Source organism: Oryzias latipes, chromosome 3, assembly GCF_002234675.1.
Source record: "Oryzias latipes chromosome 3, ASM223467v1".
In the NCBI taxonomy this organism is placed as follows: domain Eukaryota; kingdom Metazoa; phylum Chordata; class Actinopteri; order Beloniformes; family Adrianichthyidae; genus Oryzias; species Oryzias latipes.
In genome coordinates this window covers 18208766-18232969 of record NC_019861.2, presented here as the reverse complement: position 1 = coordinate 18232969, position 24204 = coordinate 18208766, and the positions used below count along the sequence as shown (strand labels likewise).

The window sequence follows — 24204 nt, the reverse complement described above, 5'->3', positions numbered from 1 at the left end:
AGAACTACACTAAATGTGCTTCAAGATTTATGGGGAAAAGATGTCTAATTATAACACATTTTAGTATCATTTGTGCTTTACGTGTCTAAGTCAAACTGTGTTTCTTTAAATAGTACAGTGCATTTTACGACCGATCTCCTTTGAACTTCAGGACCACCCAGCACTAAGCAGTAAGCACAGCAGAAGTCACAATAACGTAAATTCAGTCTCACTAAAGAGGAGAAAGTTACCACTTCATGCAGAGTAATCTAATGCTTGTTACAGTTATAAATAACCATAAAGTAGCAGTGTCTTAACATGACGATGAACAGTTTCTGCGTTACATCACTTGCAATAACAGTTTGTTCCTCCCAGAAACCATGGTTTCCTCTATAAACGTGATTCTTCTTTTAAACTTGGTTTTAGGTAAATAAAAGATTTAATCATACATCTTTTTTTATACGAAGTTCTCACTTTTTCATAATCTAAAAGAGATTGAAGCAATTACGGGACAGTGCATTTAAAACCTGCATTCCAGCAGCCAGCAGAGGGCAACTGTGTAAGTCTGAGTGAGTGAATTTCTCACACAGAAAGTTACATTAGCCAAAACTTTCTATGCAGAATGTCTATCTCAGGGGTCGGGAACCTTTTTGGCCAAGAGAGCCATAAATGCCACATATTTTGAAATGTAATTTCGAAAGAGCCATACAATAATGTAGTGTCCCTTCCCCACACTGAGGCACGGAGACTTAACCTCTTTTAAAGTTCTTTATTCCGATTACTGCAGACCGCAACAAACGCCCTTCAATTAATTCAGCAACTCCTGAATCTCTCCCGCCGACACGAGAGCGCTTCTCCCAACTTTATGTTCACCTGCTCCCGCTGCAGCCCTCCCATTTCCCTTATTCGGCCCATAGCTGAACCCCATTGGTCCAAACTACCTAACAACAGGCTGAGCGACAGAACTGAGGGCCAATCAGATCTCTGCTTGACGCGTTCAATGAACTCCAGAACTTTTAACGCGGCCCAACAGCCAAGTCCAACTCAGTCCGCGACAATTTGTTTAAAACTAAATATACAAATGAATGTGTGCATTTGATTTAATTTCAAAATTTTTAAAGTACAATAAGTCTGTGGATTCTTCTTAATAACATTGTTATTCTGTTGCTAATAAATGATGAGTATTTCTCGTGGTAGTTTTGCTGATGGTCTAGTCTGGTTGATACGTGGTGAGTTTCTGCTTCATGCAGGCGTTGAGACTTTAAACGTGATCGTAGGTCTGAATGTTCTGTAGATGTGAGACAGACTGATCACATGCAGACGGGGAGCCAAACACACACTCACACACTGCAGTGAGTGACGGGAAGCGGGTTTTACGTTTTTACAATCCCTGCGCGATTCACCTGCTGCCTGTCCCCACAACCCCTCACCCCCACCCTCTGCTTTCTTCCTCACACAACCCGTCTCCGCTACTGCGCGCTCTTTCTCAGAGATGGGAGCGCGCAGTTTTAGGCACGTCAATTCACAGGTTTCCAGTTGGTACAAACTCTGTGAAATAATAGATAATAGTAACTGATAGCGCTGGCGCAGATTTCTCTCTCTAAGCACCGCTACTACTGCGCGCCTCTGACATCGCATCGCGCCCGAGAAGGACTGGTCTAATGAAAAAAAAAAAACTATAATAAAAGATTTGTCTGCGAGCCACATGTGACCATCAAAAGAGCCATATATGGCTCGCGAGCCATAGGTTCCCGACCCCTGGTCTATCTGAATATTTGAATTGACTTCTTCATACATAAACGTTTGGTGTATGATTATGGTCCTAAGCTAAATATTAGAACAAGTGTGCTTAGTGCTTTTTGAAAGTGCAGCATTAATCTCTTGTTTTTAGTTGGAAAGGAGGACATTGATTGATTTACAGAAACTGTAGACAATGATAGCATCCAGATGAAAATTAGTACAAAATATACATTTTTTTTACTTTTAAAAATGCTTTTTTTTGAGGTAAAACAGTTTGACTGTCACCATAATCTGACTGATTGTTTGAATCTTGGCTTCTTGACTTGACATGAACCTCAAATAACACAACTTTAAAATATGACTGGGTTGAAATTACAGTAAATCTGTCACTGTAAAAGTTTTATAAAACAGACTACAAAAACAACAGGGGTTGAGCTAGAGTCATCTTTGTTTTGGAATGACCGTGTTTGTGGGCAGCTTATACGTCAAACAAAAATGAACTTTTCTGTCTTTGAACTTTCATGATTGACGCAGGTACAGTTGGCCTTCTGCTGATGTAGCTCTAAGTGCATGAGTGCACGTTGTGTATTGATCAAAGTTTGTGCATGTTAAATTCTGCTTGTCCTTGACTATTCATTTATTTCTCTTTTGTTAGTTGCTCTAATAGTCATATTGGTTGCTATGGGGACACATCTGCAAAGAAAGAAAAGGCAAAAAAGAGAGAAGCACTTGGCAGGAGAAAATCTACAACCACAAGGTTTAGGCTAAACAGTATGTTCTGGCTCCCCTCTTCTGTTTTTTTTTTCTTTTTTTTTCATGCAGCTCTGCTTTGACTCAAATCCCACACTGATATGACAACAAAGGTTGACATTTACACACGAGCATCTGCTTTAAACAAATTGTTACAAGGTACAATGAAGTATTCAGAAACCAAATTTTCCTTGAGATAAACATGATGAACCTGCCCGTCATCAGGCTGAGGGTGAGGTGTGGTGTGAGCTCTCCTGTGTTGACAGGGGTTAAAAGACTCGCCAGTGATAATACAGCCGTTTCAGGCACTCCATCACTTGATAATTACATTACATCGGTACTCCATTGCTTCCACTCGCTCCTGGTAATCTTGTTAAAATCCTGGTGATTGGAATCCCTGGGACAGAGACAAATGACAGGGAGTCAGCTCCCTGTGGAGCTGAGCCCTCTCCATGTCTAGATAAAGGTTTTGAAGTGCATTGAGCTTTTGTTAGGTAACCATGGAGCTTCGCGGGCATACATGTACTTTAAGGCATACCAGGACCCTTCAAGGTCTGTTTGCATGCTTCTTCCTGCCTCAGAGAGGACATGGCTGATTTTTTAAAATATATTTTCTTTCTATTCAAAACTACCTTACACTCTTTTAAAGAAAAAAATGGCTCCTTGTTTCTTTTTCAGTCTAGAGTCTTGAGATGAAGTCCCTCTACTGCCCTCTAGTGTCCTTTTTTTGATAATCCATCGAAAGATTTTCATGCATTTTTGTGATTTTGTTTAAAATAAATCTTTAACAGAAAGCAATACATGGGTGTAAAAATAAACATAGCTTTTGTACTCTCCTTGCCTGCTTCCAGCTGCAGGCTCAAAGGTAATGCAGAGTAATTTGTGGACCAGCACCTCATTCAGAGGCTCGGTGGTTTAATTAAAGAAAAGGTCTGCCCTGCAGCCATCGAGCGCCTGAGCTGCCAGCCTTAGCCGAGGTAACCGGCATCAATTTGTCATGAGTAGAACAGGCTGACATATTATTTATTAGTCATTCATAAGGATGTCTGGCTGCCACACACCCTGCGACAGGCTGTGACATGGAGACGAGTTTTGAAATGTTGACAAAATCCTATTATAATGAAGAATTAAACACCTCTGCAAATGCCTTTTTGACAAGAACAGGCTGACTAAAGGTACATTTGATGACACACAAAAATTCATAGTATTCTTTAAGCATTTTTTGCATGACATCTCATTTTCACTCAACTTTGTGCGCTCAAGTAAAAGTCAATATGTTACAGTTAGATACTACAAGTTTTTGCTTTATTATAAAGTAAAAATCAAACATTGCAGTAAAAATTGGAACAATTTGTGAACTCTAGTGAGCTACAAATAAATAAACCTTTATTCCAGCATGAAAGAACTGGTGGAATCTTTAAATTACACACTTCCTACCTTGTGATTGTCTGTGAATTATAAAGTCTTCGGCTTTAATAGTAACTTTTTGCTTGCCTCCTACAACAAGATCAGCACGCTTTCTTCCTCCAGGCAAATATTTGTTGAGAACATGTGGGCAAATAGGATTTTCATACTCAAAACAGATCAAACCCCTTTCAATTTGTGTAAATTCCAGATTTTACCATGTAAAAATATGTTTTACATATTTACATAAAATATGAAGAAGGTTTAAATATGATAAAAATGGAAATTTATTTATATGAACACTTTCTTTAAAAAAAAAGCAATCCTGTATGTATATTCACATACCATATTTTTCCATTTTACAACAGTTTCAAAAACACATCCTATAACATCCTATAAAAAGTGATTAATAATCATAATGAGGCAATATGAATCTATCAACTGCCAACATACAAAGGTGTGCAAAAAAACATGCCAAAAATATTTAATTATCCTCGAAAACACCCATTCTACCTTCAATCTGATCTGCCTTAATCTGACAGAATGATAAAACACTTGTGTGTCTCTAATAAGTGTGTCCCATCTGATCGGCCCCGGGTCCTCTTGACCTAGGGGACCAATTTAAGTGGTACACAGCACATGGTACTCTGTTGAATTATACCCCCCCCCCCCCCCCCCCCCATCTCATCTATTCACCAGCACCATAGTGGAAGGGGATGACAAGTTGGAGGCGGATTAGAGTTCAGTTGTCTTGGCAACCCAAAACGCCATCTGTCATGTGCCGATCCCCATCGTGTAGCAGAAACATTGTTTTAATTCAATCATATTTTCCCTGCCACAAAGATATAATGGTAAAATCTAAGAAGTCAGGTTAACCAAAAAAAGACAGCTGAAGCTTCTTAGGTTACAAAAACAGAAGACGGACTTACTCCACTTCCCTGCTGTAATCCATAACAAGCTAAGAGTGAGTCTCTGACACCTGAGTGTGCAGTCTGGCTTCATTTTACAATCAAAGCTGCATTCCAGATGCTCTGGGACTATTTATTAACTCTGTGGGTGTTTCTGAGTCATTGTTACATTGAGTTTAATAGGCCTTTAAAACTTCATTAGTATGTCTGCTATACCTGCTCTGAGGCCCATTCATGCAGGAAATGATTCACAACAAATACAGCGTGTGCACAGTCTCCAAATCTTTAGGCTGGATGGAGGCTGCGAGTTAGAGCACATTTAAAGGAAATCTAATCTTATCGGAAAGGGTTTGTGTGTAGGGGGGCAGTGCATGAACACATTGAAGTGCTCATTAATATTCATAATTGCTTGGCTCGGATGAATGTTAACCAGTGGAAATGAGCAGGGGGTCAGATGGGAGGTGAGTTTGAGAAGGACGAGGCGAGATAGACACAGCAACATGAGGGACTAGTCCCCTGGGAGAGGCCGCAAATGAACCAGCAGCCACAGCTGAGACTAGACACACACACATACGCACACACACACAAAGAAGGAAATCCGGTTTATTGTTGCTTCCATCCCCTGCCTGACTTTATGTGACCAAAAACCAGATTATGTCAGTATCATTTTGTTCCATCAGAAAAGTAAAGCCAATAACACATTAAAAGTGTTGGGTTGACACTCATGATGACCAGGGAATGTTTTTGTGGGTAAACAAATACAAAAAGGAAACAAGACATACCAGACTTTGAACAATGACAAAATGTCCAAAGTTAGGAAGTCAGAACAATTGGTGGCTATAAGTGAACCCAGTTTGTTGGTTAATATGTTGAAAAAGCATCAACAAAAATGTAAAATACTGAGCTTTTCTTGCATAATTGTAATCATTCAGTTGACTCACATCATCAAAAGGTTTTACGCTGCACCACAGAATCTAAGTGAATTGAAAGCATCTGAGAAAAATAAGGATTTAAAATCTGCCGGACGTATAGATACAGAACCCTTTGTCCAATATGGTGTAATGAGAAAAAAGACAAGCAACAGTGAGGTTTAGAAATTTTTGCATATGTGTTAATGTAAGTACTGGAAAAATGAACATCAGGTTACCATGGTTTTGTGAGCCTGATTGTGCTTTCTGGATCACTTTGACATAAATCAGTTTAAATTTTTTATTTATTTAAGAAATTATTTGTGTTTTAAACCAAATCCACACTTTTTAAAAGAGTTTGTGTTTACAGCTAAACCCTTCAAGTAAGTTGGCTGTGGTAATACTTACTTTGTGATCAGTCAAGAAGAGATTCTTTACCCTGTTTCATCTTGGACTTCCTGGTTAGGGTCTACTTAATCCTAAACACAAGAAACAGGATTCAGCATTCTTGCTTTCTGTCTGTGTGTGTTTTCCCAAACTCACTTGCTGTAAATTGACACCACACACTTACAGGCGTGCACAGAAGGGTTCACTTTAACTCTGTCTGTGTTAAGTTGTGTACTTACATGTGCCGACCTGGTGGGAGGTTGACATCTGGCTGAGAGGGATGAGTGTCTGTGTGAGAAAAGAGAAGACGCTGTGAAGGTGGTCTTTGGAGGAATCCTGCACTTGCTTTCAGAGTTTGGTGAGTTGAATCTAGTTTTGTCTTCTTAACAGCAAATGTTATTGATCTTCAGCAAAGCTTGATCACAAAATATCTACGAAAAGTTGGTGCGTCAGCTTTCTCTGTTATCACCAGAGTTTGAAAGACACTTATTGAGGGACTGCTAATATGGATTCTCAATAACTTTTTTAAAAAACAAGAAAACAGTTTTGAAAATCTAAAAAATTATGAACTAAAGTTTATTTTTGGATTTGATTCTCTCAGTTGGTGTATTTTCTTAAATGTAGTGACATCTGTTAGCATTTTTCTTACTTATTTTATTTTTTCAGTGTAGAAACATCAGGAAAGGTTTAATTAATCCAAACAAATACAAATTATTTAGAATTACTCTTTCTTTTATATTTAGTTTACTTTAAAGCAATGTTTGGAACTTTTATTTTTACAATATTGGGAGAAAGATTTGTGTTTTATAGGGTTCTGCTAGAGTTCCAGAACACACAGCCCTGTTGTTGCGGCTGCAAAAGCAGCAGCAGCAGGCGATGTACCCCTCCATCCTGTGCTGATGTGGAGTTTATTTAGTCTAGAAGCAACAGAAGAAAAGTCAAGATGTGAGCCCTGTAACAGCTATCACTGAAGCCTCCATCTCAGCTGTCTGCACCGAGCCTCCTGTTGCTCATTTACTACCATGACATGCTATCTTTTCAACCTTATGAAAAGGTCTTTTGAACAGTCGACCAATAGAGGAAAGAAAAAATGTGACTCGCAACAATTAAATCTCCCACAGGTTGTAAAGTTAGCTGTTGCGAGACAGCCTTTTTGGAAATGTCAGTGTTGGAGGTGATCCGAAGACCACATTCACACAAATCATTTATTTACACTCTGATTTGCCCCTCGTGCTTCACACGCATGATTTTTGGTGCCTTGCTCCAACTCATAACCATGATTTATGGTGCGACTTTTCTGATACGTTTGTGCGTGATTCTTTCCTTTCAAGTTAGCAAGCACTGAAATGATAAAGACGCTGGCTTCATGGCTCAATAAACATCTGTAGGAAACTACTGAAGCAGATCCTACTTTGGAAATATGCTATAAAAATAATAATAAATGAGGGGGAATGGCCACAGTGATACATGCACAAACCTGTGTAGGTGTGTGGTGCGCCTTTGGAGCACCAGTGTGTGCTTACAGATGTGGACACTTTTCAGAGAATAAAGGCTGCTACTGTCAGAGAGCTGGGCCTTTGGGTGACCTTTGCCATGCCTTCCCTGAAAAGCCATCTTGTAGCAGAAGTGTGACTATTGCACATGGATGTTTCCTCAGAGACATGCTCTCATGGCCTTCTGGTTAACTTCCAAACTAACCTGAAGCCTGGCATCCTGTGGCTCCCACCTACACCTTGTAAACACATAAAGCAGACCTGTCTTGGGTCTTCGCTGAACCCTGTGAACTCAATTTCTAAACCCTCACACTCATCTCAGAAAAAGATTCTGCCTAATTTCCTCTGTGAGCTTGACACAATCTAACTTTAGAAGAAACAGCCCCAACATTTCTAATAATTATCTGAAGCCTCTGTGTGTGTTGAAAATGCTTAGCCATTGAAAACGGAAAAAAAAAGCATCCAGGAACTTTGGTTTTCTGTCTGGTTTCGACACAAAATGATCATTTCTAAGAACACAAAGAAATGAACCAACCTGGGACAAAAATAAATGCTTACCCCATTTTCTTTCTGACCGCTTTCTTCAGACTGGGTGCACATTGACCTGGGTCAGCTGTAAGTTTGGCACTAACAACCTTCAGGTTTTTCACAAAATCCTCCTGCAAAGAAAGAAAGAAAGAAAAAAAGAAAAGGGTTCGAAAAACATTTCCCTGCCTATCTTGACATGTTGCATGTTCATGCCAGTCATTTTATGGTGGAATCCTGAAGCCACAGAGTATAACAGGTCAGCATTGTGTCTTTTTCTGAAAAGCTGAACAGGTTTTGTGGCAGTTGTGTCAAAAAATAAAAACATCATGAAATCATTTAGGAAAAATTCTAGACGTATGAGATATGCTGAGGCAGTCAGGGAGGAACAGTGCCCAACTAATTTTGGAGTGTTCTCAATTCCCTGAAGACACCAGAAATGTGATTTCTACTTTAAACTAGCTCCTTTACGCCTTTATTATCAAAATTTCAGCATTTATTCATGATCCCCATGAGAGACTTTCTTTGACTATAAGGTTTGAAGTTCAAGTCCTAATTTAAGGGCAAAATTCTTTATTGAGATAACCAAAATCACTTACATAAAAAAAAAATCAACAACTTTTTTTTGCAAACAATTTAGCATCTGCATGTTAAAAGAAAGATTAAACTTAAAGATTAAACCTGGTCAAAATGTTTATAAGATCACATTTTTTTTACTTCACCTATTCCATGGCGAAGGAGAAAAACCTTGGTCAAATAAGCACAACATGCAAACAATCAAGAAAGATAAAACAAATTAAACAACCTTTTGAACTAAATTCTGCAGTGGCATCACTTAAACAATAATTTTTAACTAAAATGTTTTCTTTCCTTTTTTTTCTACCTGTGTACTGTGTACTTAGTCTAAGTTCTTAAAATGAGTCTGAAAAAAACTACAGAAATTAAAAGGTTTTTCTTAAAAACGTTGTTGGTCTTGCTTTTGTAAAAGTAAACAATTTTCCTGCACACAAGCAGTCAACATGAGACCCTAAAGACTAAAAGCTGACACAAAACTCAGCCAAATGATCTGTAGTGTGACTGTATTTATATCTGTAAATACTGATGGTGAAAGAAAATTGAAATATTTACTTTTATGTTCTAACGTGAAATTTTTGCCGTTTCCAGCAAAAGAAAATGTTTTTATGGTTTTGACACTTTTAATAAGGCTTATAATTTTCAAAAACGTCTGTAGTTCAGCATAGCATAGAATCTAATGCTATTGTTATAGTAGTTTTTGAGTCTGCAGGCCTGTTTAAACTTGTTACCTAAATGAAGATCTTTCATTTGGTACAAACTGAGCTGAGGCCTTAATTGCAGCTGAATAAGTCTGAGTGTTACAAACTCTTGGCATGAAACTGCACGGGGGCGGAACTTGATGATGGAGCCCGTTCTGAGAGCAGGTCAAATGAGCTGTGCAAACTCAGGCCAGGAGCTGCACATCCTGCAGTCGCTTTGGTCCCGTTGAGCTCGAGTTTGTTTTGGCTGTGAAAATAAGGCATGTGAATAGAAGCTGGAAACTTGTTTTAACTTGTATTGTTGTTTTTGTTGGTTTCAAACACATCTTATGTTTGTTTTTCTGAGAAATTAACTTCAACGTCTACTGAATGAGTTTTTTCTCAAAAACCACAAGATAATTTTTTTTCCTAGGCGGGACATTTGTGGGTGAGCCGGTTGGAATTTGATGGATGACGGCCAATGTGTTAAGAGTGCTAATTATGACGGCATCTCTTAAAGAAATGTGTAATTCGTTAAATTATTGAAAGTTGGCAAGCCACAGGTTAAAGGTCACTGGCAATTATAATGTTTTGTCTATGTACTATGTAATTGCCAGTTTTCAGTGCCATAAATCTGGATGAGAAGGGCTGTCAGCTCTCAGATTTAAATGTAAACATTAGCACGCTTTGCATGTTCCAGTTCTTCCAATGCTGAGAAAGAAAAACCCCACCTGCTGGAAGGTGTGGGGAGGTGATGAGAACTGTAAAAGAATACAGAAGCAAATGGTCACAAAGATTTTGGATTTCCTTCTTTTTTTTTCACATAAAATGAAGATCATTTTTCTCTGTGTTTAAAAATTCTTACAGATATTATCTGTAAGAATCCAAACACTGTTTTGTAGAGATGGTTTCACAGTTTGTAATATTTTAACACAAATACTAACTGCAAAACTACTTTCAATCAATTGAATGTGCTTTTTGAATTGTCCTCTATAGGGTCATCCAAAGTCCAGCTGAATGGGAAGCATGGACAGTGACTTGGAAACCATGACTCCCAGTCTCGACTGTCCCATCAGTCCAAGTCAAGTAACAGGCTTAGGGATGAACGGTCCTCTTTCCCCCAAGTACAGACACTCAGGACCAGGTCTCTCCAGTCCTCAGGAATATAACCAGTGGCTGCCTTTCCGTCATGATGCCAGCCTCCTGCCCATGAAAGAAGATTTGGCTTTGTGGCTCAACAACATCATGGGTGAGAGATCCTAAAAACATGTTTCTGTAGTTTGCAAAAAGAAAGTGGACTCATTTCTTAAAAAAAAAAAAATCATTCACTGAGGATTTTGTTTTGAAACGGAAAACATCAGTCAGAGTTAAAAATAACACAAAAATCCATTACCTTTGGTTTTCATGACAGCCTTTTTTTTCTTTAAAAAAGACATGAAATAATTATTCAGTTTAAAACATCAGCATTTTACTGTTCTCCAAAACCCCTCCTTATGTGGGGATTTTCTTTTTTTGTTGCTGTTCAGTGAAATAAAAACATACAGTCTGCACATGTCACGACCCATTCACCGATGTCTGCAAAAGAGATTCAGACGTGATGAATTTGTGTCTAATGTCGCAAAAACAAAGTGAAACACATAGCGCATGTTCAAACAAGATGTGGAGCAGCAAGTATTATTTCTGTAGAAGGAAAATGTTGGTATTGTAATACACGCAAAGGCTAAATCCTTTTCTTCAGCTGTTTGAAGGTTTCACAGATGATCTTCAAAAAACTTGTCAGTGATGATCATTGAAAAGCATCATGTTCACTTTAAGAACTTGATCCCCAAACACATTTGCAAAACACTTGAAAAACATAAAACTGTATTAAATTCTAAAAAGAATATGTTATCTGCATTCCAACATCTGTATTGCAAACATTCTAAACAGGCAAAAATGGCATGAAAAGTTTAACTGAAACAGATTTACCACGAAGGAACAGCTTCTGAGTTCCCATTTCTAATGAGCTTTCCTCACCCAAAATGATTTAATGGTAGGAAATGTGATTTTTAAATGTTTGTTTTGCATGTTTGTGGATTCCCCTTCAGGTGTTAACTTGACTGCAGATTGTCTGATGGAGCAGCTGGATAATGGTGTTGTCCTCTGTCAACTGGCAAAGCTCCTCCAAGAGAAGATGACAAACGTCAACACCGCAAAGGTATAGAGCACATGCAATTAGATAAAAGACGATTCAACCATGTAAATTAAAATGATCAGTTGCCATGATTGAATTTTTAAATAGAAACTGATTAAAAATGTATAGTTGCTGGAAAAAATAATACTAACAACATTGTGTAAAAGTTATCATGTATAAGTTGTTTTATTAGCATTAAAATGTGGGTTTTGACCTAAAAAAAAAGGCATGTCCAAGCTGTTTATATTTCAGAAAAAACTGTCCTTTGCTTCAACCGATGATGTCTTTGAGTGATCATCAACAGCCGATCTAGATTTATGAAAATCAAAATAGTGTTACATGGTAACTATTTAATTATTAAAAGCTTGTTTTTCAAAAATAAAGGCAAGATTTAAAAACCCACTTACATAAAAATCAGGTTTGGGTGCTTTGAACATTCTTTTGTGTTATTATTATCACAATAAAGTACATGTATAAAGAAAATTAATCTTAAAATTACACTTCTGAGTGTTTCTTTATTAAAAACGCTGTGAAGCAGGAGCAGATGAAAAAAATGTTGGAAAAAACTTGTACATATGATGTAGAGGCTACTATGGTATTCTGATGCATGCCCTATAGATGATTAAATCCATGTACGTCTTTGTTTTTATCGTCTGAGCTGACATCTGGCTCAAAGCTGTACGGCTGGATAGCTCCAGTATTACTCACTACTTTCTGTTGCACTGATAATGTTAGAATGGGGGAATGAGGGGCTGTAAACTAGTGAGACAGTGTCACAAAGGGATGATGGGAACTAGGAGGGGATTTTCTTCGCACCAACGATTCCGTCCACAGCTTTGTGGTGAATTTCTGATGCCACTCTGCAGCAACTATGTCCTAGAAAACAACCCCATTTTTTTTTACTTTGGTTAAAAATGGCGTAATCATAATTAAGAGGCAACAGGAAATATTTTGACAATAAATCAAAATATCTATTGAGTCTTTAGAAATTTCACTCTTGGAACATCAAGCTGCTGGAATAGAATTTTTAATAACACCCAATGCGGATGCTGCACGTTGACACTGAACCTGTTCCAGAGGCACAAACGTGCCGTGGCTACAAGAGTGAGTTTCCATGGAGATTCTTGAAAGCAGCAGACCCCTGCGATGCAAAAAAAGAAAAAAATCATTGTAGTGGACCATGTTATCTTGTGTTTCTAGGGACCCTACATCCATCAGGGGGTCTTGGATATGTAACCTCTTTGCACAAATCATTAAAAGCATGCAAATAAATAGATTTTGTTTCAAAAACGTTACAGATTTAGGTATAAGAACTATAAATCGAGCTCTTAGTTCAATGTACATTGCTCCGTAAAGAGGGTTCCACAGACTGAGCACTTGTAAAGGTGCTCTATTGAAAATTTGTAAAGAATAGAACTATAAAGTAGGTCAGATCTGAAGCTGTCTGTGGTGCATTAGCTCACTTTCTCCATTCATGTTTCCTTGCACTAAGCCTCATAATGCCACGGATGTCTTTTGAAAAGTTCCTTTTTTTTCTCTTTGCACATAAAACGCTCGGCATAATGGAAGATGTGTCAGTCCTTTTTAATGTGCTCATATTTACGCACAGCTTTGTTTCTAAAGGTTGTTGGTTCTGGCTTATGAACATTAATCCAGTAATGTGTTTTGAATGAGCAGACATTTTTCCAATGTCCCTTTTCTGTATGTGTTCATACAAACAGTCCCAGCCGTTTGTGAGAAGAGTGATCCACTGGAGAGCTGATGCAACATCTGGATCATTTTTTGCACGAGACAACACTGCCAACTTCCTCTACTGGTGTCGAAAGATTGGCGTTGATGAGTCCTACCTTTTTGAGTCTGAGGATTTGGGTGAGATGAGACTGGAGACACTTTTTTTCTTTGTTTCTTTGGAAAACCGAAAACTCACAATGCACATGGTAGACTTCTCATGAAAGAAGTTGCGGTCATTTTTCAAATTGAAATGGATGTGAAAATAAAAGATGGTTACACATGTGCATTTCTTTTTAAAAACAATGCTTTTTAAAATCCTTTTTCCAAGCTTTTTCTATGTTTTTATAATTTATCCTTTCTTTTCTGGGTAATGAATTCACTTTTTGCAGCATGATGACTGTTGTCAGCAGAAAATGCTATTTAAATAAAATACCGGTACAGATTGGATTGAGTTGTGAAGGACATGTGCAGTTCCCCACTGCTTGCAGTATCAGAAGACCTTAAGCCTTCAAGCTGGCATGGCTCTCTGTCATTAAGCTCTTTATGAACATCTTACTGGGCATGTCTAAGCAACGCTGCAGATGCGTGACAAAGATAATGTGCAGGTAAAGCCTCACCCACAATGAATCCTTCCTGCAGGCACAGTAACCTGCTTCTCTTCACCAACGCTGGTCAGCGTCTCTCCACTTATGAGGTGGATCTGATGCAATCGTGAATTTTAAAGGCTCAATTACTCTGATATCTGTTTTAACTGCTTTAAAACGAAGCCATTTTGTTGTTTTTTTATAATTCAAATACAAACATTTCCCTCATCCAAGGTGTCCATTTCCCATACAGATGAAAAGATACCACAACTACATTTATTTATGGCAAAGATTTTCATGCCCTCATGCCTCCAGCTGGAACCCATAGGAATTCCTGTTCATCTTTAAAGATAGAAATGCACAAAGGAGCAGGGATATTTCCAGAAATGTGCTGCCTCTCCCATTTTTCTTTTGTCAAGGGCAGAATTCTATCAGTAGAATCATCTCTCCTTTCATTCAACTGACTTTTGTCTGTTTCTCCACAATTGTTATTTGTTTATTGTGTGTCTGCTGTGCAAAGTCCTCCACAAGCAACCTCGGGAGGTGTGTCTGTGTCTCATGGATGTGGGACGGATTGCTGCCAGGTAAACAGAAATTAGGAACCGGGGCGCCAAGAAGAAATCATTTAAAAAATTGAACCTGCATTTGTTGTGTCTTTATTTATTCTTTGAAACTTTTCCACTTGTCATGACGTTGATGTCAGCAGTGGATTTCAGAAAAGGTCAGATGCATCAAAAGAGCAGAAAATTTGTTTAATGCTTCAATTAGGAAAGTCTCTTAATGAGGCCAATTATTTCAGAGGTGAGAGGAAAGACAGCTTTATTACGTTAGTGTGCAATAGGCACTGAGAACAAATAGTTTTAATAAAAAATAATAAAAACCTCAATGTTGTTACTCGATACAGTAAAAGGCAATATTCACAGTTCAGTTTATGAGACGGAGCTGCTGTAATTCATGTGAAAAGGTAACATTCTCATCTGTGGGGAGACAACTGTTGATAGATAAGTAAGTAAGCATGTATTTCTTTATCTAAATAGCACAGAGAGAGACTCGCAAACACGCAACGTGCAGAACATCACTTCTGCCGGTAACAGTTTCATGAAAAGCTTTGCTCTTTTTTATTAGACAAGCTCAGACCATCATCCTTAAAATCCCACTCTGATAATTTTTTGATCTATTGTAAAAGTGTTCCCAGTGGTCCTTTAATTATATTTATGTCATTTTTAGCCCAAATTAAAAGAACTGTCATTTTCTAGGACATAGTGTTTGCAAAGCGACAAAAGTTTGTTAGAAATTTGCCTCTGAGTTGTGGTGCGGGACCATTGGCACAGTGTAAGCCTGCCCCTATTTCCCGTCATCCATTTGTTTACACTCTCTTCTGCTAGCTACTGATTCACAACGGTTTGAATAAAAAAATGCAGAGAAATGCAATTTTGAGCCTAATTTGTCCTCCATCATCAGAAAAATGCCACAAGAACGTGTTAAAAGCACAGACAACACAATTTTCACTCGAGTGGGTCTTTAAAGATGATTTAAAACAAAACAAAGCTAAACCAGTTCACCAAATGAGTGCAAGACAGCATGTTACACAGCACAGGCTTGTATGAATCCTTTCACTTTACTGTAAAACAGACAAACTTTCCAACAGAAATAAATTTACTTAAATTTGGGTTTGATACATATATTTTCCCCCCCTGTTTTTAGGTTTATCATTCCTGTCAACTTCAGTGCATAAGCTCACAACAGGATCAGGGTCATTAATTGACAGTTAACAACCATTGACTGTATGGGAGAACTGGACAGAGTGACCCCTTCCCCTTGCGTTCCAAACAGCAAGTACCCACTGGGTACATTTTTTCCGTTTTGCAAATTATTCAAGTTATAAACTGACCAATCAAATGCCTCAATAAAAGTGTGGTCTCACATGCAACATTCAAAAAGTTTGATTGTGGCCTTTCCCCATGCTCACTCCTGATAGAAATATAGTAATATAGAAATGTTGACTCAGACTGACTCGGACCAATCACTGCTCACTGATGTCATCTGGTTCCAACATGGTGACATCTGTATCGCAAGAAATGGCCTTTTAATTCATGTAATTGGAACTGAAAATACAACATTTTCTGTGAGTGAGGTCAAGAAAAATGGACTGAGTTAATGTACACAACCCACAACTTACCTGTCTTAAGTATACACCTGTCATCTCATGAAACTGTATAATTAATAAAACCTTTAATTCTTAAAGTTTTTGTCAGAACAGCTCAATTTGAATTCAACTTCTCCTGCAGGTATGGTGTGGAGCCCCCAGGTCTGGTGAAGTTGGAAAGAGAGATAGAAAGAGAAGAGGAAGGATGCTTCTCTCCATCATCCCCTCACACATTTTTCCCATCCACCTGTTTTTATTCACCATCTCAGTCCTCGCTGCCTCTAACCCCCTCGCCTTCTCCTCCTCTCACTGCTCCCCTCGCTCAGAGTCTGCCTGAAGCCATCCCTGCCTCTGATCTTCCATCAGCCACCACAAACCCAGCGCTTACGTGTTCATCCCCACCTGACCCCTTCCTCTCAGCCTCTAACCCGTGTCCAAATGCAGCCCCCACACAAACACCTTTGTTCTCCTCGTCCTGTGCCTCTGACACATCTGCTTCATCTCTGCTGTCTGAGCCTTCGCCAGACCAAACTCTGGTCTCTGCTGACAAAGCCTGCCCCACAACAGCAGACAAACGCACCCCTTCAGTCACTATTGCCTCCCCACCTGCAACACCCAGTTCACGTTCATTCAACAAATCTTCAGGCAGGAGAAGCTCAGGCACCAGCATTTTGGATGACATTGTTAGTACTTTGTTTCCACTGAAACGATCTTCTAAATTATTGACGATATCTGGAACATTTGCATCCAACCAATCCTGTCTGTTGAATTTCTTTCAGGTTAGAGGCATCATAGAAAACCCCCCCTGCAGCTGCCCCACACGCTTTTCTGTTGAAAAGCAGCCAAAAGGCAGCTACCGTGTCGGGGATAAAGTTCTGTATATACGGGTGAGAATCTTCTGTCATGACGAAAGCCTATTTCCTCTTTTATGGACATTTCCTGTTCTCCATCATTTCCTTACTTGCACAACGCCTGACTGGATGTCTGCAAAAAGCAAAACATTACTCATACCAAACATCATGAATTAGTCAAACAAAATACACAACTTTTTGTCATCCAGCATTTAGGGACTTCAAATAAGCTGTTGATTTTGATGTCAAAGTAAAACAAAAACAACTTTTTTTGTCTTAAATCTATCAGAAATCACGGAGATGTGCATTGTGGCGTCACATCAGAGCCACAAATCACAGATTGCAAAAGAATTTGATCCATAACCAAAGTGCGTCACGGATTCTATAACATCTAATAATGCGTAAAGTAGAAGGACCTTATGGCTATTAATCACCAGTTGAGTCAGCTACAAGTGCAGAACACCAGTGTGACTGATTTGCAATTACTTTGTGCAACTCATCGTCCTTTGGTTGTGCTCCACCACTATGTGTCTGTATGGAGTCAGAAGGACCAGGAGGCAAGGTTGCTTGGCAACCAATGGTCAGGATAAGACTGTGCTGACAATGATTGTATTCAGGACATAAACCTTCATCAAAGAGTACCAACCCAGAGGACAAACAAACACGTCTCTCTGTGGATGATTCTGCAAAGGCGTGACCCTGGTGTGCTTTTTAGATGGCAGCTCAGTTGGGAATAAAATTCCAACCAAAGAGAGGGAATAAGTTTTAGACATATTTCAAGGTAAAATTCTTCTCCGAAAGCAGAAAAAAAAGCAATATGTAGTGAAGCTAGCTAGTGCAACTGCTGCTAGATAGGAATATATTTAAAAATAAATAAATGAAGTATTTTGGATAGAAGCTAAAGAAATTTAAAGCCCAAAGTTAACCTTTTGATGCCTGAATTTATTTCAAGCAATAAAATTTTTTTTTTTAAAGTTTTTGCTTTTAAATATTTTCCACACGGAAGGGTGTATGTATGTCAGATGCAAGGTGCAGCGAACTATAAGTCACATTAGGCTAGACAAAAGAATCAGAGATCAGTCTGTCTGTCATTCAGAATTGAATAACTGTGTTCATGTGTTCATGGTAACTGACATGCCACACGTTAGTCACGATAGAAGCGTTAGCCATGGCAGAGTTTTCACAATACCCGTAATTCCCAACATTGTTTGCAACATGTACAAAAACAAACGCTAAAACAACCGTTACTGTGGCTATGCTGACTACCAACCTTGTCTGACAAAACATAGTCTGACCCCACCACACGTTAGCCGCTTGTTTGCAACTCATAAAAACAGACAAAATGTCAAAACATTTTGTGAAGAAACTGGATTTTCTAGAAAGGACTGTATTTGTGTTAGTTCGTAACCCCGTCAGTTTCTTACTCACAGAAATAATGAATAACGACTCAGAGACAGTTACTTATCTTTTGTAGATTTACTCCGCACAAAGACCACAGATTTGTACGCAGGGTTACAGACAGATGAACAAGATGCATTCAAAGTCTGAACAAAGGGGTTCAGCAAAAGGCCTGGCATATATACCTTGCATTTGCATATTCAGAACCTCATTCGATGGATCATGGTGTGAAAAACACACCCACAGACTGTTGCAGGCTAGATACTCGAAGGTCAGAGCACCTAAAGTGTCAGATCCTTTGCAGACATTTGCCAGAACGCATACACCAGAACACACAAAGATGAAAAAGGGAGGATGTTAAAGGAATGTTGCAAGACAATAGTCTTGGTTGTGCTCTGTCTGGAGTGTAATATAATTTTGAGATGATAATACATTGTAAATCAAGGTTAAGCCATTAATGTAATAAAAGGTAAAAGTTAGTTTAACAAAATGAAAAAGGGAGTTTCTAACTATTCTGTTTCTAATCATTCCTAACACATTTAAATATCGTAACGCCAATAAACATGATTATTTTATATATAAGGCACTGCGACTTATAAAATGCACTATCGCTTTTAAAAAAAAAAGTAGCTAAAATTACTTAGCTAAAAGTAGCTAAGTAGCAAAATTTAAGAGCAAAAGTGATGTGATGCTTATCTGCACCAACAGGCATCAAGGGAATACATTTGTAATAAAAAACATGACTTTTCAATTGAATGTAGCTGTTAAAGCCCCCTATTTAGATTAACAAAAAAATGTTTTATTGCACTTCCATAAAATACTGACCTGTTCTTTAAAGCCCCACTCCAATGAAAATCATGCTTTTGGTGTTTTTAACATGTTCTTGTAGCATTTTTCCCATGATGGAGTACATATATAAAGAAATGTAATCTTAAAGTAGTATTTCTGAGTATTTCTTTATTCAAATTGTTCTGAATAAAGAGAAGACGAACATTTTGAACTACTGCTGCAGTTTAGAAACTATGTCCCAGAAAACGACACAGGTTTTTTTTATTTTGACTGAAAAATGGCATTCATCTGTAAAGGTGACTGAGAATGAATCAAAATAGGATTGGAGTGGGACATTAAACAGCTGTACAGTCTGAGCACCAACTGACTAAAATAGAAATTGAATTTACTGCCCTTTCAAACATTTTAACTTGTGAAAAGTTTTTCTTTTTTTGTAACATCTCAAGTTTTCTTTATTTCCTGTCTGTTTGTGCTCTGAATCTCCATTAAGCCTTGCAAATACAATGTCTTTGTAAAGCATTGTCCAGCTGTCAGTTTCTCAACAACAATTACTAGTTTGTAGACACAACTTCCGCTCCTTTTTCCTTTTCTCCTGATTGCTGACAAGCAAGCAGCCTTCAACTGTTTAAACAGTGTGATGCTGCTCGTCGAGCTTCACGGCACCCATCACCTTCCAGCTCACAGATGTCTGCATTTGTGCAGGGAAATGCACCCTAAACCTCAATTACCATATACCACGGCAGCCCCTGTGCTGCTCCTAGGAGAGCGTTTCCCTCCATGTGTACAGACCTTTTTAAAGAGCAGATACTATTGATTACCAGGACAAAGTCATTAGCGAGGGGTTTAATCAGACAGCTTGTTAATGAGCGGCTGAGCATGACTGCCCCTCCTCTCGTGTAAACTTTACACTCGACCAACCCCAGCTTCCTCAACCCCCACCCACCCACTTCCTCTCTATTCCCTCTGGAGGCTATTCAATCATTCTGGAGCTGGAGAGCTTTGCCATTCTTTGGGGTTGTAAAGAGAGGAAGGCTTTCCTTTTTCTCTCTGCCCAATTAGGCTCTCCTCTAGCTTTGTGGCAGGATGTGCTCTGGCTGTGAGAGTGAAAGGAAAATATGTCCAAACATTTGACAAAATTATACAAACTCTCTTGGTTCTCATCATCTTTCTCTCAGCACGATGTAAGTTGAGTAATACTACAATTTTTTTAATGATATGATCCAATTACATTAAGTTAAAACCCTTTTTTCTGTGGCTTCCAACCTTTACCATATAATATTCTGAAAAGATTAAAATCTTTCATTTGACGTAAAACATCAAATGATAGCAAATTGACAAAGCAACAAGACAAAGAAATGAAATATGATTAAAGGAATCACTTCAGAAAGAGATCAAGAGAAAGCAACTCAGAAAACCTTTTGCCTAAACATTCATATTAAAACGAACACTTTAAGATGAAAAGTCTTTAGTTTGGTCCATTTGCTGTTTTTTTATCTTAACCACTTGCCTTTTAATGATTCAAGTATGCGTAAAGCCTCTTCTGTTCCCAAATTTAGCATCACCTTCAAAGCAAAAACTTAAAAAAAAAAATCTTTATTTTATTAGAATGCATTTCTGGAACGGGGCTATTCTGCCGTTTCATTTATTTTCTATTTTTTTATTTTACAAAAGTAAAATGCAACAATAGATTTTATTGCATCATACATTTTATTTTTTTACTTGAATAGTTTTACTTTAAAAAAAAAAAATCAGCTTTCTTTTTTTTTTACCATTTGTCCTACACATGGGATTGCCAATTTTTTAAATAAACATTTTTACTTTTTTCTCCCTTTGTATACGAATTCCTGAATATTACACCTGGTATCAAGATCAAACTGTTACAGTACACTTTTTTTCTACTCTTGTTTGATAACTACGTTTTACACTTACCTAAAAAATGTAGTTTTTGAAGTAATATTACACTTAATTGACAGACTTTGAGGATTTTATTAGAAAAAAATACTAAGATCAGAAGAAAATAGTCCAAAGAAAGACAAAATTCATGTTACAGCCTCATGAACGCTACAGCTCTCATTTTTACTTGTTTTGTAAAGAATATATATATATAAATTTTACTTAATTTTTCTATTTTCAGACCCCATTGATTTGGGCAGAACCTTAAGATGAGGATGTGGCTAAAGCCTGCCTCCTATTGGTACATCTGTGAATGACTCCTCATGCATCTTTCAATAGAATCAATGAAGCTGCCAAGGACGGACACATGGGAATCCAGACGGTCGGGCTGCAGACGAAGCACACTTTGTACAGAGTCCTTTAAAGAGGAGGGGGGAGAACAGACAGAAATAAAGAGTCTCTGCCCAACAAAGGATCCACATTTAACTTAAATAAATTATATATTTTTTTCTTAAAAGATCATTTTACTTTGCAGGCATATGTGAGTCAGTTGTGGAAAAGTTCAAATTTATATTGAGGCTACAAAAGGAAAGTTAAATGTCAATGCATAAATAGTCTAGTCTGTTCTTTATGCAAATATTCGCCTCTAAAAATTTAAAAGAAATTTGAGACTAAATACAGGAAAACAACTGAGTAGTTTCTTCCCTTTTCTAAGCATTATAAATTAACAAACATTGATAAGAAAGATGATTTTTATGAATGACTGTAGGTCTGATTTATGCCGCTCCCACATTTGACAGCAGAGGGGTTTATCCAGAATGTCAGATTTGACCCCTGTCAGCCTCAACATTTTAATCTGCAGACTGACAGCTCAGGTGACCCCTTTGACCCCTTCCTTTGTAGCTGCAGGGGTCACCTGTCGGCACATGCACGCCTGTGCTCACACCACTGATATATCCCTTTTATTTATTTTTTTTCTCTTTCGCCTATATGGCACGTGCCTATTATCACATTCCTAATGGTTGTCTAATGAAGGGTTTATAGGTGATAAGGCGGGAGGGGGTTGGGCTGCCTCAGACAGAACAATGGATGGCTTTGCAAGGCCTCCTGGGAATGTTAATGTCTTCTGGGAGGTGAGGGTCCATACTAAACTCATCTCAATTTCTTCCCCCCTTCTTTTTTCCTGTCGCTCTGCAGGCTTCATATAGTGGCAGTTGTTGCCATGGCAGCAGATTTTATTCAGCGATAAGGACAGGTGTCCTTTGGTGCATTGATTCATGTACAACTGGCCTCAGTGAAAACTACTGGTTTCTGAACACCATGTATTGGTGGTTTAATTCAAAACAGTGCTTATTATGTGGACGTCGTTGCAGACCTGCCTGCCTTTGTGCGTCACTGCGTGTGCCCATGCATGCTTTAAGGTGGATTAGGGTAGCATGTGTGCTCAGCTGGTGACATGAGGCGCAGTTTCATTCGGTTTAATGAGATTTTGACAAAGCTGTCCCAGAGATCATTTCTTTTCATGACACGTGCACAAAAAAAGCTTGTAAATATTAAAGTCAAGCTGAAGGAGAAAGGTTTGAGCGGTATATGAGCACCACAGAGCATTCCTGATCAGGTTTTCACTGCTTTGATTTTTTTTGTTTTTTTTTGCAGATGCTAAACGAGCGTCACGTGATGGTGCGTGTTGGTGGAGGATGGGAGACCTTCATGGGTTACCTGCAGAAGCATGACCCTTGCAGAGGTGGAGGTGGGTCGGCGGGCAGACCTGAGGTCAGGGTTTTTCGGGAAAAAGCCAAACCACCCAGCCTGAACTTCTCACCTGACAACTACATGGTGGTTGGCGCCCATTTCCGTGGCAAAAAGTAGACTGCTTCTTGCTCCAGGCAGCGCTAACTTGATTGATATTTCAATTTGTGAGTTATACCCGTTTTGCTATAATGCAAAATAGAACTTTATTTACTGATGAGGCTCACATATTACCTGTAGCAGTTTGTCACAAAAGCTTCCCAACAGCATTTGACAAGTTGCAGATAATTTGTGGACAAACAAACATTCTCTGCTGCAGTCATGTAAGGCTGTTTGTGACCGATAAAAAAAAGGTAAGAATTTTAATCATGTCATTTAGACGTGTAAAACAGTGATGACAGTCGAAAATTGTGCTTTTTTTGTTACTTTCATATGTTTTACATAGTTTTCTGAGTTTAAAGCATCAGTAATAAAGTGTACTGCTGTAGTGCATTTTCTGAAATAAACAGCCAAGTATTTTTCTTATCCTGCATTGTTTGTGCTTATTAGTTTTTGGATACCTATCTTTATGGACTACATCCCTTAAAGACCCACCTGATTCTTCTTTTGAGCTAGTTTAAACGTGTTCCCAGTGGTCTTTTAATTATGATTATGCAGTCTTTAGCCTAAATCAAAAACTCTCGGACATAGTTTCTGCAGAACAGCAGTAGTTATTTAAAAATTTGCTTCTGAGTCGTGGGCAGGACAATTGTCGTGGAGTGACACACCCCTCCTTGTTGCGGAGCAGGGCAGGGAGCTTGTGGCCCGCCTTGCGCACTTTCTTCGTAAAAATAAAGTGTGCACATCTTATCCTGATTTACATCGATTTTACTAAAGAAATACTCAGAAATGCAGTTTGAAGTTTAATTTTCTTTAAATATGTCCTACATCATTAGACAAAATGTCAAAAACACAATTTTAATCAGTGTGGGTCTTTAAAATCCTTGCTAGGGGTTTTGTGTGTGGGGTAGATGAAGTGGCAGAGCTAGAACATTCTATACAGGGGTGTGTGTTTGTGTGTGTGTGAGGGGGTAGCAAATAACAACAGCAGAGTGGGAGGCCACAACAAATGAAAGGATCAAAAATATTTTTTTTGAAACTGTTTTATTATTGTTTTATTATTTTAAAACCAGCGGGGCTTAAAGAAGCTTCTATTGATGACTTCTTAATCTTCGTCAATGATCATACTAATACTGACTCAAAGCTTGGGGGGGAGTAGGGGGTAAAGCTTTTTGCTCCCCTCGTATATCTGCCCCTGGATGCACTGCTACTGTGTTTTTTGAGGGTGCAGCATGTGTCAAGGAATATCTACATTCTTCTGGTTATTAAGTGTCTGTTATTTCCAAGTTAAAATGAAGGTAAACATTTCAGTGTCTCATGTGCCTTTGTAATAGCAGGGCTGCAGTTTCTGTTTTGAATAACATTTTAGAAATTCATTTAAAAAAACCACATTAAAACGAACCTGAATGACAGTTTACAACATTTAATTGAAATGCAACACTAG

General features: G+C 38.4%; 1 protein-coding gene across 1 annotated transcript; it reads left to right on the top strand.

Annotated features, from left to right (window-relative positions):
- The first annotated feature begins 5992 nt into the window (after positions 1–5992).
- On the top strand, positions 5993–23186 carry LOC101166700 (growth arrest-specific protein 2-like). The gene is made up of 8 exons (XM_011489749.3): positions 5993–6434; positions 10344–10596; positions 11435–11544; positions 13242–13389; positions 14356–14419; positions 16124–16664; positions 16761–16868; positions 22569–23186. Exons 2-8 carry the CDS (start codon positions 10365–10367, stop codon positions 22779–22781), a joined length of 1416 nt encoding a protein of 471 aa, XP_011488051.1. The 5' UTR covers positions 5993–6434; positions 10344–10364; the 3' UTR covers positions 22782–23186.
- Positions 23187–24204: the final 1018 nt, after the last annotated feature.